This window comes from Colossoma macropomum, unplaced genomic scaffold (assembly GCF_904425465.1).
Source record: "Colossoma macropomum unplaced genomic scaffold, Colossoma_macropomum, whole genome shotgun sequence".
Lineage (NCBI taxonomy): Eukaryota > Metazoa > Chordata > Actinopteri > Characiformes > Serrasalmidae > Colossoma > Colossoma macropomum.
Genome location: NW_023495761.1, coordinates 1,244,067 through 1,263,541, shown reverse-complemented (window position 1 = coordinate 1,263,541; position 19,475 = coordinate 1,244,067). Strand labels below are relative to the sequence as shown.

General features: G+C 39.2%; 1 protein-coding gene across 3 annotated transcripts; it reads left to right on the top strand.

Annotated features, from left to right (window-relative positions):
• The first annotated feature begins 244 nt into the window (after positions 1 to 244).
• Positions 245 to 17,517, top strand: sept3 (septin 3). Of its 3 annotated transcripts, none has more exons than XM_036563431.1 (10): positions 245 to 344; positions 5,334 to 5,570; positions 6,184 to 6,312; positions 8,646 to 8,727; positions 8,939 to 9,076; positions 9,805 to 9,922; positions 12,124 to 12,219; positions 12,543 to 12,639; positions 14,309 to 14,360; positions 16,193 to 17,517. In XM_036563431.1, the coding sequence occupies exons 1-10, from the start codon at positions 287 to 289 to the stop codon at positions 16,323 to 16,325; spliced, it is 1,140 nt and encodes a 379-aa protein (XP_036419324.1). In that variant the 5' UTR covers positions 245 to 286; the 3' UTR covers positions 16,326 to 17,517. The 3 variants fall into 3 exon arrangements, with proteins under 3 accessions (XP_036419324.1, XP_036419325.1, XP_036419323.1); XM_036563432.1 differs by lacking the exon at positions 245 to 344 and adding an exon at positions 2,480 to 2,603; XM_036563430.1 differs by lacking the exon at positions 245 to 344 and adding an exon at positions 3,941 to 4,165.
• The last annotated feature ends 1,958 nt before the right edge of the window (positions 17,518 to 19,475 follow it).

Here is a 19,475-nt window from a genome sequence, read left to right as displayed (position 1 = left end):
CTCCACTGACCTGCCCCAAATCCCCTCCTCCCCTCATAACCCATACATACACCCTGACCAGCATGCCCACAGAAACATACCAGAACATTCCATGCATGAATGGATGCCCCAACAGCCGTTCCCTTTAGACCCTCAGCAACAGTTTGACCCTCTGTCCAGAGTCGACAAAGCATCTGAACAGCCATTTAAAGAAGAGAAAACCAACGATGGCTTGAAATTTGAAGAAATGAACTTCACTCATCAACAGGAGGACTGCATATTGTGGACGGTGTCTGATTCTGAGGAGATGGAAAGTGAACTTGAGAGTGAGAAAATGCCACATCCTGGTGTTTATGTATCTGCAGGTGAGTACAGGAATTGCAAAAAGTAAACAAGAAACATGATGATCATTAGATTCAAGTTATTGTGATGTTTGACTATTGAACAGGATTATAGTAACTGAGAGGGGACTACATTTCTAATGGTGTAATTGCATGTGAAGTTTCCCAATCAGACACAATGGGGGTATTTTTAGAGTACCAATATTGAAACCTTGGTGTCGACTGATACTGATACCATTCTGATATTTTTCCTTTAATTTTAAATTTTAAACGGTTCAGATCTCACATTTTTCTTCCATTGTATTTTTGTCCTTTGAAGTCTATGTGTGCATGATGTCTGTGTGGTTTTGTATACCAAAAATCGTCATAATTCATGTTTACATGACCATTTTCCAACATTTCTTTATCCCTTAGAACTGAACAGGCCGTTTTTCTCCTTGTGCCCTTCAGGCCAATATACGTAAATGACCTCTGTTCTCATTTTCTGTCTATTAATGTGCCTTTTTTAAAAAGCAGCCCATACCGAAACATCCTTATAACTTCAGTATGAATGGGCAGGGCTAAACTGATATAGGCTGAATAGGCGGACACATGTGAATGTGTTGGTTTTTATCACAAAACAGTAAATACAGAAGACAATGTGAAGGAAAGGTAAAGAATTAAACTTTAAACTTATTACTGAAATCTGTTATCTTATCTAAATGCCCAACTCACTCTATTGAGGACAGACTATGGTCTCATTATCCTATAGAAAGGCTGTTAGTATTAACGAAAAAAAAGTCTGCCAAATCACTCACTAACACAGAAATGTACTGTTTGCTGGGGAGACTGGGGTTTTATTCTCTGCCCAGGCAAGTACATTACTAAGAGTTCTTGGGCAAGATTCTTAGCGCTACATATACCTAACTCTGCAATATGATTATCATTCTAGATAACAATAGGACAGGTCATTCTGGATAGGAAAGTGTCAAATGCATAAATGTAAATAGAATATAATTAGCCAAGAACATGACAGAGTTTAGCTAATCTCTTTTACAAAACAACATAGTTATATAGCTAAAGCTATATAGAAGGTGGATTATTGTAATTTTTATATAATTTTAGTCCCTTCCGAATGCACCATGTCAGTCATGTTGTTGGGCTGCACACTCCCGCATCAGTAAAGATTCTGCCATCTTTTACCTACAAAACGAGCAACAGAAGCCCATGTTATGTTAATCCTGTGCAAATCAACATGTCAATAAATCGCTATCATATTCTGTAGAAAAGGAGTTTCTTAAGTACGGAAGCACTCAAAGAAATGTAAACTGCTGTTCTCTGTGGCTTAATGTCAATCAAGCAGATATTCTAGCTGATTTGTACCGTCCTTTACCACATGTACAACTCAGAACATGACATGTAGTAACATCTAAAAATCACAGAAAAATAGTTTGATTTTTATGCAGTGATGTTGACTGTTGGCTGTAAATTTCCAAGCTGATGACAATGCTAATGATTCACTTAGGACAGCAAGACAGATGGTTAGAGTAAACGGAAAAATGGCTAAATGAAATCCGACGTTTTCTACTTTTTTCTGGAGTAAATTCAGGCGTAAATCAAGTAGCCACTCCCATCTCTGTCATTTATATTGAGATTTCTTGTTCTGTGCGAATTGGTCATAAACAAGACAGACAATCTGAGGTAAACTGATCACCCCACCTTCCCACAGAAAACTAATCCTGTCCAAATAGCGCTTTGTAATGCAAAGGTGTCCAAAATTATAAAAAAAAATGAAATTCTACCTCAATAGCTAGCATGCTAGTTACTTACTCTACTGCTATACTAAATGTGGCTCCTGTTGTGACCGTTTTTATTTCGCTTGAAGTTTAGTTGCGCTGCAAGCAATTTTTTTATATTTCTGTCTAGATTTGTTACAGAATGAGATATTGGTTCTTTTTTTTCTCAAAAATGTGATCTATCATTTCCTGCTGGTTTTGGCCCCATAATACGGGGTCAGATTGGTGTGATCTCTAATATACGTCATTTAATTGCTACTAGATTGTGCAGCAACTCTATGATAAGTCTGGGAAAACGTAAAAAAGAGTGGCGGGCTGTCTTATCAGGCCGCATACACACATGCCTTCAGTCAGGAAGATAAGCAGGCTGTGAGGCAAGTGCTAGCCTCTCACAGACATATTGTACACCAACATGTACAGTACACGGACATGCAACCGAGTACTAGTGAACTATGCAGGTGGCACACACACAAGCAGTGCACGGCCTGGGACAACAAAGCTGTAAAATGTGAGTAGGCGGGAGCTGGAATAGTCTGGGTTTGTGTTGTTATATGCGGTTCTGTATGGGTTGACCTCCTGGCAATTGTACTGCAGAACTGCAGGCTTCAGAAAAGCAATGCTAAGATGTAGCCTAGCATGATTAGCTTAATACTTTTATTGAACAATATTTTAATGAATCAAATAAGGATCAATATATGAATACATGCTTTGATTTTTTAGTAATATAACTTAGTATTTAAGTATGTACATTTTCTTTTCAATTCTTCTCGAAGACTCTTTGCACTGTGTAGTCCAAAAATATTTACAGAATGTCACATTTTTGTTGTTGTTTTTGGCTTTGTGCTGAAGAACATTAGGCCTAACTAATTAACTGCCAGGTTAATTGAATGTCCATATGTGGTTAACCATTAGAGAATTACAGACATTTATGTGTTGCCCTCCAAATTTTAGAGAACTAAAAGTAATCAGACAGTCAGTTCCACAGTTGATTCTTGCCCAGCTGTCATTAAATCATTATTTTAAATAGTACAGAGTTGATTTTAGATGAATCTGGAACATGAGAAGTGTCAATGCCTGTAAAGCAAGCCACGGTGAGGCTGAAAATTCAAAATAAACCAGTCAGAAATACCCATCTAGTATATTATAAAGATGCAAGGATGTACTTGTGAGCTCAGCAAAAGCAAATGACCAGGCCAAAGAACAGAAAAGTCAGGTTACACTTCTTAAATGTACATAAAAAAATACAAAAAACGCCTGTAAAGTTCTAGGACAAAATTTATGTTGGGATCAGATGAGATGAAGTTTAACCTGAAATGGAATGATGGAAGGAAAGTGTAAATGAAATAGGATCCATGCATTGACTTACCACCTGATGGGCATGTATGGCTGCAAGTGGAATTAGCTCCCTTGTCCTTTTTATTGATCAGCAGGAAAAATTTTGAACTGTACAGAAGTATCTGCTCAGTACCAAGATTTACTAGATAATGCTTTCACTTTGCAGCAGGACAATGACCCCAGACATATTGCTACAGAAACTATGGTGTTTTATCAGGGTTTTAAAGGTCAACTATTTTTTTTAATACGCTAATATTAAAAATAAAACTTTACTTACTTGACAGATACAGAGCGTAAACGAAATTAGATTAAATAAATAAACAAAATAGAATGAATATTATATTTATGAGAAAAAGAGAAACATATACACATCATATAACATATCATTATTAATCTGAATAAAACAAACCACACAGCTCCAAAACCCGCTCAGTCCGTTTCTGAGCCGACTGTCTGATCTGCGCATGCGCGCTGCATCACCCCGTCTCCCCTCTTGTCTCCTTAGTAACGGAAAAAAAAGGAAAGGGGGAGTAAAGAGGGAGTGTGAGCCGCGAGAGAAAGGAAGAATAGGAGGGGACGAAATACAAATCTGTCCGAAAGAAAACGGCGTTCATAGCTTGTCTTCGTTTCGTTTATTAACAGCGAAGGAGCTCTCGGCTGAAAAAGGGCCGCGTTTTTCTTTGAAAAACACCGGAGAATCAGTAACGGTAACGGTAACGTTCCTCACAACAGTCGGTAAGTCAGCGTTCAGCCACCGTCCTTCCTTCAGCACTAACAGCGAGTGTGGGTGAACGAGTGATGGTCATTCAGGGCCGTTAGTTTTAGGGTTAGTTACGCTGTCTTCTTGTACATCAGTTACGAGGCTGAAGTTGGCTTCTTGATTGAATTCTCCCGTTCCACCTTAAATATTTCAATATTTAAGGTGGACCGGGATAATTCGAACAAGAAGCTGATGAACAAGAAGCTGAACAGCTACAACCTCGTACATCCCTTCACGTCTGTGACCGTCATGATGGGCTCTGCTAGCATTGCTAGCTCTGCCTGAAACGTAGAGCTGGATTAACGTCAAATACGTGACATAATGTATGTTTTGCGACTGAATCTGACCGTCCTAATGGGCGGTGTAAGACACTAAACATCGTGTGAATAATCCGATTAAAGGCGGTCTTTGGAAGAAATCATAATTTTCTGCTAATTTAAGCGGCATATGGCGTGAATATAGGGCATGTGTCCACTGGGATGCAGTAGCAGCGGACAAACGCTTAATCCTATTTACACTGCATGTGTTTGTGGGTTCATAGGGTTTAAAAAAAGGGAGAAATCGCCTTTTTATTAATAGGGATTAGTTCTGGAAAATGGCATAGAAAACAGTGGAGTATATGTTTTTTTTTTCCTCAGGGAATTGTGTGTCTGAAACTGATCTTTGGGTATTCTTGTGAGTACTTGGCCTAGATGATAAAGGAATGGTTCACCCAAAAATCAGATTTGCACAATTTTCCTCTAACTTTAAACGTAGTCAGTTGGCCGAGACATGTTTGGTGTCTGAAGTTCGCTTCTGTATTTAGTTTTTACTGGGACTGTAAACCTAATGTAGCTACAAGTAAAAAGAAGTAATAGTAGTGTGTTACCCACAGTCTCCAATGTAGCTCCACTACAAAACTAAAGAAGCAAACTTTGAACATCAGACATGTCGTTTGGGACGAGGGGTAGATTGCATCAAATCGATTTTTTGTGAACCATTCCTTTAAACAAAGCAGCCTGGTTTATTTATGTTCAAGCTGAGCACTTTGCATGCATTTTAACTGCATTTCCTTTCTGAATGTGGAACTTTTTTACCTTCGTGTGCTTTCTTGAGGACGTATGAAACCCTGATCTCTGTCTTTCTTACTCTCTCTTGTCACAGACATGTCAGAAATTGTGCCCCCGGAAGTCAGACCCAAACCGGCTGTCCCTGCCAAGCCCTCCCATGTGGCACCGCCCGCTAGCGTCCCCCATATGCCCCCCCATGGCCCAGGGGCTGGAAGTCAAGGGTCAGGAGGGGGCTCCACGTTGCTAGGATACGTCGGAATAGACACCATCATTGAGCAAATGAGGAAGAAGACCATGAAGACAGGCTTTGACTTCAATATCATGGTTGTTGGTATGTGAAAACCTCACAGCTTCGCAGTCTATTTTTGGAGTAGTGCTGAGGGTTTGGAGAGCTTAAAGCAGAAATCAGATTTACAGTTTTCCCTCAGCCCAAATGTGGCCAATCAGACAAGACATGTTTGGTATGAAAAGTTTGCTTCTTTAGCTTTACATTAGAGCTACAAGGCTAATATAGGTAACAATTAATAGAAGCTTATATGTCAATTAGCTTCATGCAAACTGCATACCTCAATCATCGCATCAGGTTGTTAGGTAACCTCAAGTAGACTTGCTTGTTTTGTCCTGATAATGACAAAATATAAATTGGTCATGGTTAAGCTTCCATTAGCTACATTAGCACCATAGCCCCGTTACAAAACTAAAGACACCAAACATCTTGGCTGATCAGCTACATTTGGAGTAAAGGGTAAACTGTGTAAATGTATTGTTTTGTTTAGAACCGTTGCTGTCACGAAAGCCAAAATGTAGGCTAATAAAGGTGCATCTGTCTCTGAATAACCAGGAAAAACAGCACAAGATATTTATACCTCTTCTTGCTGCCGATTGCACCATAGTTCCATCATTCCATCATTTTCTCTCTCTCACTTTGACTCTCTCTCACATAGGTCAGAGTGGCTTGGGGAAGTCCACTCTGGTGAACACTCTATTTAAGTCTCAGGTGAGCAGGCGAAGCTCAGGCTGGAGCCGTGATGACAAAATCCCCAAAACGGTGGAGATCAAATCTGTGTCGCACGGTAAGAGAACAAGAACTTTTGTTCTTTAAAGGATTCAGTAATGAGGAACATTATTATTATGAGAAAAAAAATCTGAAGAACTAGGTCTAGGAAGTAACGTGTTTAAAAATAACTTTACTGAGGTCACAACACTATTCAGTATGTTTCAGTGACTTATAAAGTCCTAATGTTCTCTTTGCCATAACTCTCATCATAGAGACAAGGGCCAATTGTCTATAAGAGCGTAGACAGACTCAGAGTCAGTCTGGCATGTGTTCCGCCCTGGGCAGTGACAGTGGCCTAATGCTGAATGCCCTTTAGGTGCCAGCGTTTGTGCACAGCTGGCAAACAGCAGCAATTGGCATTCAGCACAGACTCTGAATCTGCAGGAGTTAACTGCTGTGTGGGCTATATGTTTCATATTTGTTGAATGTGTAGGCAGTTGTAGTACCATATCATTGGGTGATTGGGTCCAGGCCTGGAGGAGAGGATAACACTTGTGCTTTACATTTTTACATGGGACAAAAAGCCCCCTTTGTATTTTGGAAAGAATTTTTCATGTGTTTCTGTTCATTTGCAGTTGTCAGCTGTGAATCTTTTGGGGTTCATAGTCCATGAAAAGCTTTTTGTGTTGACGTTGTCGCTGCTTTGCGTTAGGCCAAAAATATCTCTGAGACTTAAAGCAGGCAGTAGATCTGATGCAGTGAATCTTGTACATTTTCTAAATGCCCTGATGAACCTAGGACAAGACACAATTTTATGGTCTTTAAGTATATCAGCGCTAACTGCTGATGCTGTTTCATAAATAAGGTTAATTAGAATACAAAAGGTGACCCTTTTAGAAAACAATGCATTTTTCTGTCCTAGATGTTAAAAACTCTTGTGTTTATTTTTGCACACTTCTCCTTTTGCTCCTGTATTATAACCGATGTCAATATCAATGCAATTTCAGTGATTAGAGCTAACTTAAAGGGCCCATATCCTACATTTTTCTCAGATTTTATTTTCCCCTTGATGTTCCATTATAACATGTTTGTGGTTTTATGTACCAAAATTGTCACAATTTATTTTTTACATGACCATTTTCTAACTTGTCTTTGTCCCTTAGAATTAAACAGGCTTTTTTATCACTGTGCCTTTAAGACTGACATATGATAAATGAGCTTTGTTCTGATTGGATGGTCTGAATGAGTGCCTCATTAATAAAGCCTTGAAACACTCTCTACAGCTTCAATATTAATCGGTAGGGCTAAATTGCTGTAAGCTGAATTGGTGGATAGATGTAAATGTGTTAGTTGTTGTGACAACTAACCAAGATTTTCATTTTTCATATGTGGACTTTATGAAGTGGGTTTTGAATTGTATGTTTTGAAACTTTGATGAAGTTTACATATTACTTTAAGCTCCTTTATTTTAGAAAAAGCAAGGGAAATTTGGTTTGCAGTAATGATGGGCCCATTATTTAATGTATTGTTAGTGATACATTTAGAGACTTTGCCATTTAACTCATTAAAATCTGACTCCAGTGTGAAATGAACATGTAAACATTCATGTTAATCATAGTAAAAATGGATCATCTCATGAAACTGGAGCTTTCTGTGAGCTACTGTTTCCTATCACTATATAAAAGAAGCATGACACAGGCTTTATTGTTGGATGCGCTGTGATAGTTTCTGAGTCAGTGTGTGCATACATTCAGAAAATCAGAGAATAATTCAGATCAAGGGCTTATTACTGATTTGTTTCGTCAGAGGTGACTGAAGTGTGATTTATGTATTTTTGTACAAAACTGTACCCGACACCAAAAAATCTATGACTTTCTGGCTTCGTTTGTCTCATGTTTTTATTAAGTTTTATCAGGTGAAATTATATAGTGTAGATATAAAAGGTAAAGAAAATAAACACTGTAGATATAAAAGGAAAAAACACACAATTTGCCTCAGATAGAAGGGCAGAACTGGAGGTAAAAGTAAAAGTACATTTCCAAAAACCTGTACTTACTAACTTATAGAATTGCAGTGGAAGTTTTTACTACATAGTATCTATCAGTGTAGGAACTGAAGTTTTTTAGGCTCTGTTCTTTTCTTTTTGGAACCTTTTGGATTTAAATAAAAGAAGTAAGTCAGAAGGTCTGAATGTTAATGAACAGAGTAAAAACGTGAAGGTAACTCAGTGAAAAGGAGATTCCTTTTTTCACAGACATACTTGAGTAGAGGTAAAAGTATTATCATTTAAAATATTCAGGAAAGTACAAATCCATCAAAATTTACATAACTGAGTAAATGTGACTAGTTTCTACCCATCTTTTCTTTAAAGGGTTATTTGTAAGTTGTGTGTTATGGTTCATGTTATAGTGATTGAAGAAGGTGGTGTGAAGATGAAACTGACTGTGATCGACACTCCAGGATTTGGTGATCAGATCAACAATGAAAACTGGTGAGTAAGACTATGTGTTTAAGTATGTATTTATTAGTATCATTTGAGTAGCAGAAGGTATGTGTGTATATGGGTACACTTTTGTTCTCTTAGATTAAGAAATAAAACTTCACACTTTCTTTTTCTAACCTCTTCAAAATATAACCCATCCAGTCTTTGAAATGAGCTCAGTTATTCCTCAGTAACTAAAGTTCACCTCTTGTGTTTGAAGCTGGGAGCCCATCTCCAAGTACATCAACGAGCAGTATGAGAAGTTTCTAAAGGAGGAAGTGAACATTGCCCGTAAGAAACGCATCCCAGACACACGAGTGCACTGCTGCCTGTACTTCATATCTCCAACCGGACACTCGTGAGTACCTACATTTAACATCCAAAAACATCCTGAGAATCAGGGACCTTCTTATTCCACAACATGGAACAGTGCTGTGATAAAATTAACCCTAAGACGTTTGGAAATACTAATTAAATGTAATAACATTATTACATGATTAACTACTTAGTTACTGCATTTCTGATTTTTTTTCTGTTTATTTCAATATCAACAAACCTACCAAAACATGGCAAAATGGAAATAATATTTTTTTCCCCATGCTTTTGTTCTTACTGACAGTAATGGTGATTCGTAAGTGTTAAATGAAGGATAACCTGAATAGGTTGCACAAATACACATGCTAACAAAACTTCTGGGTCAAAATGTTATACATACTAAATCACCAAGTGGCAGCTATTTACAGGCGTGAATTGGTACAGATGTTTGGATTGGTGTCTCCTGACACCAATTAGCAGAGAGGTACCCATTGATGCTCACAGTGGAGAAGTTTATTTAAGACAGGAGTGCTTGGTTACTCTTTCCACGGCCAGTTAAACCCATGTGTCTAACTGACTGACTGGGCTGCAGTAATCAAAGCAGGCTTACAGCAATCTCAGGCTTACTACAGCCCCTGAAAAAAGCTCTCCACTACTTCAATCTGTTAATCCCCCATGTCTATCCTTCTCTCTCTTTTCCTGTCTCCACTCTCTCTGGACCACTCCCTGCCTCTCTGCCTGTCTCTTACTTCGACTCTTTCTCTGTATTAGGCTGCGGCAGTTGGATATAGAGTTCATGAAGCACTTGAGTCGAACGGTCAACATCATCCCTGTCATCGCCAAGGCGGATACACTCACTCCTGAAGAGAAGACTGAGTTCAAACAGAGGGTAAGAGAGAGAGAGAGAAAGCATTTTTCAGGGCCAGATGACTGGCTGCATAGACAGCTGGATGGGTAGATAATCGGTAGTCGGTAGACACCGACTTAAGCTTACTTGCCCTCTTTAACTTTGTTTTAAAATTGTTTAAATCTGCCACCACAAGTGTTATAGCACCTGCATGTGCATGCTGACCGGAGTGAAATGTATCCGTATTTAGAATCTGAGCTTTCTGTGTGCTACTCTGTTTTCTATCACTGTATAAAAGATGCATGAGTCTTCTTTCATTGTTGAATGCTGTCATTCAGAGCACAGTTCAAACCGGTAAGCATTTATTGTTAATTTGTTTAATGAATGTAACAGTAAAACACAGCTGATGTGTGACTTATATTCACGTGTTTACCTTTTCAAAAATGTAGTTTCTGAGACAAACTAAACACAAATTTGGCGTGGTTAGATCATTTTCTACACACATCAAATAAATGCAACAGCAGGATTAAGAAATCATGTGAGTAATGGAGACGAGCAGATTAAATGGCAGAAATAGCCACTTTGCATTGGCCTTAAAGGGTTAAAGGAATAATTTGGCATAAAACCATTTTAGACAATTATACTCTTACCCACAATGTGGTCGATCAGCCAAGACGTGTTTGGTATCTGAAGTTAGTTTTGCACTGAAGCAAAGAGGCTAATGTAGCTAACAAGTAATGGAAGCTTATAACTGGCTTAACTTTATGCAAACTGCATACCTAAATCATCACACACCTTCCTCAAACACAAGGTGCGAAATACCCCCTGAATGTCTCAAAAGTCCTGGGGGGTCCATGAAAAAAAAATGACATCCATTAGGGAAAAATAAATGCTCAAATACAAATTCAAAGAAAGGTCATTGTTTAGTTGCTTCATCCACAGTTGGTAAGCTTCTGTCTGTGGTGTTCTTAACTAACTAGAGATGTAGCACTAATCTGCCCCTGGTGCTGCAGCAGACTGGTTCATCCAGTTGGTCCTTTATGGCCTAGCAACTGTAACTATGCCTAAAATACCTCTGAAAAACTTTCCAATATGCTGTAGCATATTTGTAAATCTGAAAACTTGCCAAATTTCCCACGAGACTGGTGGAAAGAGTGAATTATTACTCATCTCTCGAACCGAAGACAAAAAGGGAAATCTGTACGATCTCAATTAATGTGTGGAAGAGCGCATTACCAAACTAGAAAAGAGCATTTCCAAAAGAAGAATTGTTAAACCAAACATCTTGTTGCCACTGAAGCTAGCATCAGTACTGCTGTGGTGACTGATTTACCAGCCAGCTAACATGGACAGGGTGACTCACAGCAGCGCAGACACCATGTTTTAATGTGGTTTTTTCTCCTGACTCAGTAATTTTACTTTTTTACATTTTAACAAAAAAAGATTGTACATTGTGCAGCTTTACAACAAAATGTGTCTGTTTATTCAAATGGTTTATTATAGTAATTATAGAGATGGATCGATGTATGAATGTAACTACTGCACCATTTAAGGTGAAACAGGAACATTTGGAACCAGAAGCTGGTGAATAGGACTGTAAATTAAAATAGATCACAGAACTGTGATTTAATGTCCTGTGAGTGTAATGTCCTGTTAGCTGTGCCAGTTGCGTAGGCTCTGGTTATATCAATAGTTATGCTAGCATTAGGCACCAGAATATTACTGCTGCACCATTTAAGGTGGAAAGGGAAAATTTAAACAAGAAGCTGGTGAAAAAGAAGCTGATTAAAAGGGAATTAAAAGGGAACAGTTGCTCTGTTTCTGCTTCACAAGTGGATAACGTTAACTTATTTTCGCTGTTTCACAGAATCAATAGGTCAGTACTGTTTTGTCTCATTTGCTAATGTTTGTGGTTAGCTTGTGTAGTGGTAGTGGTGTAAGTAGTGACAGCTTGCAAACTCACAACCTAGCTAGGTATCGTTAGTTACATTACTTCCTGTGTTGTTTTCTCTAACGTTATGTCATGGCATTTGTTTGTATAATGTTTATGAAAGATTTTATAGCCAAGAAGATATTTTAAAAAAGTGTTGTTCACCTTGGCAATTCGCTTCCATGAATTTGGGGGTCAGAGCTTCTGAAGGAGCTATTGGCCCGATTGTGCTGAAAGGTGATCAATATCAGCCCCAAAATACCAACCGGTCCATAGTTAATAATTACATACTATATTTTCCTTTCTTGCCCAGGTGAGAAAGGAGCTGGAGGTGTGTGGGATCGAGTTTTATCCACAGAAGGAGTTCGATGAGGACCTGGAAGACAAGAGTGATAACGATAAGATCCGGGTAAAATCTCAGTGCCACATGACTTTTTTATAGAAAGTCACAGTTCCCTTTATGTTGCTGTGGCTCATTAAACTGAGCTTCTATTCCAGTCCAACAGCATCTTTCTTCATCACTCTTTTTTGTGCTTTCTGTCCTTTGGTCTGCTGTTTTGCTTTTTGTTGCTCTTGATCTGTCTTTGTCTTTCTTTGTACTGTGCTTTCTTTGTCTCTTTCTGTGACACATAACTGTCTCCCCTCATATGCAAGCTCATACGTCGGCATTGTATGCCTCATTAAATCTTTGTGTGTGTGTGTGTGTGTGTGTGTGTGTGTGTGTGTGTGCAGGAGGCCATGCCCTTTGCAGTTGTGGGAAGTGACAAAGAGTACCAAGTCAACGGCAAACGAGTTCTGGGGAGGAAGACCGCCTGGGGTATAGTAGAAGGTGTGTGTGTTTGCTGTGTCATACTCTGGCTTGCCATCTAGATCATGTCATGTATGGCTGGAAGAGAACTGTCTACATTCTGTCATAATAGGGCGCATCTCTGTTCTGACCCAAAAAAGGCCGTTACATAACGTATAACACCCCTAGTGGCCTGAGATTGACTGAGATATTTAGAATTAATATGATTATGGAGGAGGAGGCGTGGTCGAGCGTCACATGCAAGACGGAGAGCCAGTCATGCCGAACCAGCGGGCTGACTAGCTGATAAGATTCACCTGTGTCTTGTTTCAGCCAGCATATAAAATTAAAGAGAACATTCGCAGGGACTATTCAGCCTTTTTCTTTTCTGTGTCATCAGTGATCTCCTTCTTTCTCTGGGCACTATTTGCACTTATTTGCGTATAGAAAATCCAAATTTATTATTGAACTTTTTAAACTTTAATGACTCGTCCCTAATTAATATTTGTCTTTACACACGGTTTAATGAGAAATTTGAGCACTGTACAGTGATGTTTAATCTGACTAATTTAACATTAACATTATTTATTATTAGATTTACATAATAAAGCTTTTTTTCATATGCGTATGTGTGGTGGGGGTCTTGCTAACCATTTTCACACAGGTTTTAGTCGCTACCAAGCTGAGACAATGAGGGCTAGTGTGTGTTTGCTCCAAGATGTGAAGCGCAACAGCATCTTTTCAAACTGCCGCTAGCGTAACTCCATTGAACAGCTCACTCACTCACTGTTTTGTCATTGTACCCACCCAGAGAAGGTGAGGCCAATTATGACTGGGGATCAAACTTGCAATGTTCTGATGATAGGATCAAAGCATAAACGGCCCTAGGAGCCTTTAAAATGATTATTGGCAAATACAGTAACCACAAAGTTTAGCTCATCTTAGTGCCAACATAAGTCTATAAATAGTTTTCTCAATAGTTTTCTTTTAATTTAATTTTTTTCGGCTTCAAGAATAAAAAACAGAGCAGGCTAAAGTGTGTCAGGCATTATACGTCCCTCAGCACCACCCTTCCACTATTTCTTAGTCTAAAAATTCTGACTAACTTACTGCCAGAGCTGTTCTCACTGCAGGCTTGTTTTGAGGAGTCCTTCTGTCACCTGATGAAGGAATGTTTAGGGACTACTGTGATCGGCTGAGAGGCGTGTCTAGTAAAGTTGTGACTAAAGGCGGCCCCTCGGTGTAATGCGTGTACAGCATGTGGTGGGGGACATGTTTGTGTGTGTTTCCTGAGGGTGTGTGCTGTGCCTCATGGAGACAGTGTGTGCTACACTGCGATGCTACATCTAACAGGGAGATGGGAGGCTTCTGCTCCACTGAGTTCCTTTCGCCTGCAGCGAGGCAGATTGAGACAGAGTGTGTGCGTGTGTGTGTGTGTGTGTGTGAGAGAGAGAGAGAGAGGGGAGACACAGAGATGGCTAGTTACCTCTCCTCTTTGACATTTCACTGCTGTGAGACATTTTGAGGCCATCTTTGATGCCTGTCGTCATCCATCCACCTCCTGCTCGTTACTAATGCCTGATGATTTTCCCAGGGCCGTTAAAACACTGATACTGGTTTAAAAAAAGGCGTTTTGCTTTTACAGCTCATTTTAACTGCTTAATTTGAATGTGATGATTAACAGTTTGTCTTGTACTTTTCCTCCCACCAGTCGAGAACCCAAATCACTGCGAATTCTCTCTGCTACGGGACTTCTTGATCAGGTAAAATATGTATGATTTTTTTGGGTAGAATGGAAACAAAACCACCATGTTGACGTTAGCTTGAATACATGACAAGAAAAAACTGCTCCCAGTCTATCCTAAAGCTGGCAGGTGAAACTTTCATGCAACTAATAGCAAATAGTGAGTTGCCTGCAAAATAATTCCCCTGAAACTTTACAGTTACACAAAGCAATTCCAAAACAATACAAGTTACACACAACACATTCAGTTACTCCACTAGATAACCAAATTAGCAGCTTGTATTTTTTGATATACTGTCATCTCTATATGTACTGTGTTCTCGCTATAAAGTAATCTGTAAGGTATAATTCACATCTTTGAAAACTTTTTTTAGCTGTCATTGCTGTTTGTTTTTTCATCATTTCAGGTTCTTTACTCTATATTTGATTTTTTTTATATCTGTCGTATAATTGTAAAGCCTTTGAAAATGAATGGTTAAGTAGCTATTACAGTTTTAGCCTACTTGATGTCTGTCTCATCCTGTCCTAGAAGCGCAAGTCTGCACATCTCTGTCTCCTCTTCTGTGATAATTTTCTTCTTTTGAATCCCAAATGAGTCTGAGCTCTGTGTAGAAGTAGAGGTCATCAGTAGAGGAGAAAATGAATCTAGCTATGTAGATCACGTAAATAGCAGGCTAAAGAAGAATAAATGGTGGCACAAGCAGCCATTTAAACAGCTGTTAGCGTCAGCAGACTAGTTAACACAGTTGGTTACAATAAGTTAGCTTTGAGAAACTAATGTTTGTTGTCATGGTTCAGGACACTGACAAAATGAGAGACTAATAACCTTGAGCCAGTTGGGTTGGGGGGTGATACACACACACACATATATATATATATATATATATATATATATATATATATATATATATATATGTGTGTGTGTGTGTGTGTGTGTGTGTGTCTCACTACACTAGGGATGGGCATTTCAGTCTCAAATTTGATATGCATATTTTTAAAGCATCATTCAAATATTTGAATATTTGAAGTTTGTGAAGAGTTAGTTAGCTGCCACTAAACCTGACAAACTCACTAAATGGTGCTGAAAGATTTATTTCATTAAATCTATACAAGTAGAGTGTAAAATGAGCACTATAGCTGCACTTTGTACTGTCTACTATCTGGTGCCAGAGACCCACTACTTGTCTGGTGTATGGTAGGGTTTAGCCAGCTGTAGTAGTCTTTCTGTGCTTCCTTCTTTGGAGTAAACAGTTAAGAAACTCTGATCAAAACATAAGATGCAGGCTCTACCCTCTGGTGGAGTACAGAGTTCTCTGACGGTTTTAGGAGAATGTTTAGACAAGCTCATTTGCATATCGAAAATCCTAACTATACTATTCGATTTTTCATGAATTCATGACTGTTTGAATATTCAAACTTTCTGACTCGTCTCTAGTGGCAACATTCACCTTTTACTCACTAGAGAGAAGTCTGACTGTTCACTCTAAACAGCTGTGACTGAGAAAAAAATCTAATTTTTTGTGACCAAAAATGCTACACATCTTGTGCATTGTGGAACTGGTTCCGTTTCTTTAAATCACATGCAAACACAGAGCAGTGTTGTTGGCAAAACAGGCAACACTAACAGTAGAGTAGTGTTGTTGGCACTAACAATATGTATGTGCATATAATAAAACTCAATATTGAATGACAATGGAAAATTACAGTGAGTAAGATTTTTGCTCAACAAGTACTACTAATTACACCATGGGTTCTGAGAGTAACGCAATTTCAATACTCTATGTCCTGTACATATTGTAGTATTGACAATAAAGCTGACTTGACTTGAATTATTGACTCTGTCTTTATTAGGTCTCACCTACAGGACCTGAAGGAGGTCACTCACAACATCCACTACGAGACATACCGTGCCAAGCGGCTCAACGACAACGGAGGACTCCACCCCATCTCCTCCAGCGGCGACACGCAGGAAAGCAACCTGTGAATGAGGGAAAGAGTGAGAGTGTAGAGAGAGATATGAGATGAAAGATGATAACGTCTAATCTTTTGCGGATACATACATCAACGCATGCTCTGAGGATTTCTTTGCTGTGGAGTTCTTGTCTTAACGCTCGTTTTTAACTGTCCAAGCACATTTGTCTTTGCCTCTCCTCACACCAAGCTTCCTTTCTAAAACTCCCTGTACTTTATGACAGCACACAGTGAGTCTTAAGCCTAAGATGGAGGTAGATAATCCTCCCTGAACCATTTCTGAACTGAATTTGGGTATGCTATGGTGATGTCTTTTCCTTCTTCTTTGCCATTACTATTCCCCCACCTAAAGCAGTTACTCCTATAATTCAGTGATTCACCATATGGATGGGTGACTACACTGCCATTCAATTGCACAGATTATATAGGGGTCCAAAAAACTTAAGTCTTTTCAGCTTTTCCTAACAGCCTTTATTCCGTACCTGCCAAACCAAGTCAGGAACTCAGAAAGTGCACGTTTACAAGCCTCAACAACGATCTACTGACTATTTGACCATTCCTGTCGCTAACCAAACAGGGAAAAATGCATGGCTTGGAGTTCCAATTGCACATCTGTCTTGAAGCCACACTTCTACAGTCTTTCTTGATGAACTGATTTTTTGACTCTATTTCAGGAATCTCACTTTATCTTGTACTAGAGTAGCACACCATGCACTAAGTAGAAAATTCCTATGAACACAAAATCAAGTGTCTTTTGAAGGTTTACGCCCCCAGTGCATTTTGTATAGATGTTTTTTTTTGTCCTGTGTGTCCCGAGTGTGTGTGTGTGTATACGAGTGTGTATGAGAGCGAATGTGCCTTTCCATCTTTCAGATCTACATATCCAGTTTTTTTTTTTACTTCATGTGTGCCAATGATTTTATCAGTATGCATGTATATAGCTGATGCGAAGGTATTGCGAATTGTTTGCGTTTACAATGGTGTTAACTACTTGATATTACAGTCAAAGCACAGATAAGTCCTACTTCCCTCATTTTACACACTCGACAGCATTTTACCACTGAAGGTACACAATATTACTAGCTGTGTCTCATCTCAAACCAGTTCACTGATCTCTCTTAACCCATAACCTTTTGGATGCAAATACCTCCTTATTCATTTTTTTCTCATTAATGCTTCTTGTGTAATATTAAAGTACATTTTAGTATTATTGCAAAGTATTGTTTTTATGTATTATTTATTACATTTTTATTTAATAAACGTGTTTTCCATCAGTTTTCTGACCTCGTTTGACTTTCTTAAGACAAAATAAACTAAAGCTGCGTCTCTGAAGATTCCCAGCAGTCATTTCTGTTCTGAATGAGTTTGACCAGCAGGGGGAGACACACCACAATATGTAAGAGGGCGCAGTTGTTCGCCACGTCCATAGGGGGGCGCTGCACGTCTAAATTTTAAGTCAAGATGTCCGACTGAGCACCACGTGTAAAATAACGGCTGGAGTTCACGCGATGTTCGATGTTGGTCGTTGAGGACTTTGGACAGCGACGATTTTAATAGAATTACAATAAATATTAATGTCCATGTGTGACATGTTAAGCTTTCTTTGGTCCACGTGTTCTCTAAGCTGGCCTGAGCACTAAGGATATATGAAAAATGGATCAAACCATATGCGTAAAGGGTGGGGGGTGTATCACTCAAATTTAGTCTGTTGGTCACGTGGGACGGCCCTTTTTTTTACAATAGAAAAAAACAATTAATTTGACTCCACATAAGTGAAAATGACCCATCTTCAAAAAAGTCAAACAGGCCATGGATATATGTTCATATACGATAGACCTCTACATAATTACACCACTTCAGCGGACCTCATCATTATGAAAGCACTTGTTGGACGTTCACTGATTAATGATTAACAGCCTTCAGGTGTCCTCTTGTAAAGGACGAGGGGACAGTAGAGCTGAACGGTGGCGCTTCACTGAGTGTCGTGTGGTCTGAGCAGGAGTTCTCATGTGGGCTCTCGCACACCTGGGTTCTTTGACTGTAGCTGATCAATCAGTACAGGTGACGATCAGAACCGTCCTCTGTAACGATGTAAAGTCGACACGTGTCGTCCTTTCGCGTTTTTTCTTGCCTCTTAACAGTCATGTCGCTGTCTCTCCTGCATGCGCTGCGCTCCAGCGCCTCCTCCTCTCAGGGAGAAGGGGGCGGAGCCTGTGCGTGTGCTTTTGTAACGACGGAAAAAAATGGAGAAGAGTGTGAATGCTCACCGTTTTACCGTTGCACATAACAGTGACCCACCCTGAACTCGCCTTTGTCATTTTCATGCTCACTTTTCTTCATTTTATTATCATGTTTCTCTTCTTGACTTTTCCTCTCCTCCTTTTTTATGTCTTTGAGACTCTGTGGTTCTCCTGGTCCAACCAGGAGCTTCACACCTCACAGCTGTGTGTAGTGCTGGATTTTTAAGACACTGAACAGCCAGTTAATAAGCTGACAGCTCAGTGCTGTTCTAGACTGACCTCACTCAGCCTAATGGTACATCCCAGGTGTCTTGATTCTCCACACCAAATGTGAAAGCAATGCCTTGGACTTGTAACAGAGGACAGACAAGTTCTAATAATAAGGCTAAATCTTGTCAATTGTTATTTTTATATTAAACAAACTTTAATAACTATCCCACTGTCCATGGGTTAAATCCCCTAGAGGTCGCTGGTGGAACTGCAGGAGACACGGTGGACATTTTGGACAGAGAAGCAACATCAAGCATGTGGCATAGAAACAAAATGGCTGACTGAATCATAAGAGCTGTGATCAAAAGTGCGAATTCAAGCGCGTACATGATTATTTTTTAAAATCAACCTGTTATGGATCACTTTCACACACTTTTTTACAGTACTATATTTATTTATTTTCCGCTGGAAGTGTTTGGCCCCCCGTTATTGCTGATTTAGACTCACATAGATTAGGCTTAGATCTGTTCAGAAAAAAGAAGAAAAAAAGATTATTTATACCTTACTGACTGCTACCAATCTGGGAACAGTTACACAGTAAACACTTGTAAACCTTTAAAGCTATAGTAGCTAGTACGAATAAAAAAATGTCATGAACCTGTCCCTGTGTGAATGCTAATGTGGAAAACTAAAAAAAAGCGTTTTTAAAAAAG

Coding starts and splice junctions, on each gene's coding strand:
- sept3 (XM_036563432.1), top strand. CDS start 2,525: ATGCAACCGAGTACTAGTGAACTATGCAGGTGGCACACACACAAGCAG. Junction 5,571..6,183: donor CTTCAATATCATGGTTGTTG/GTATGTGAAAAC, acceptor TCTCTCACATAG/GTCAGAGTGGCTTGGGGAAG. Junction 6,313..8,645: donor GATCAAATCTGTGTCGCACG/GTAAGAGAACAA, acceptor TTCATGTTATAG/TGATTGAAGAAGGTGGTGTG.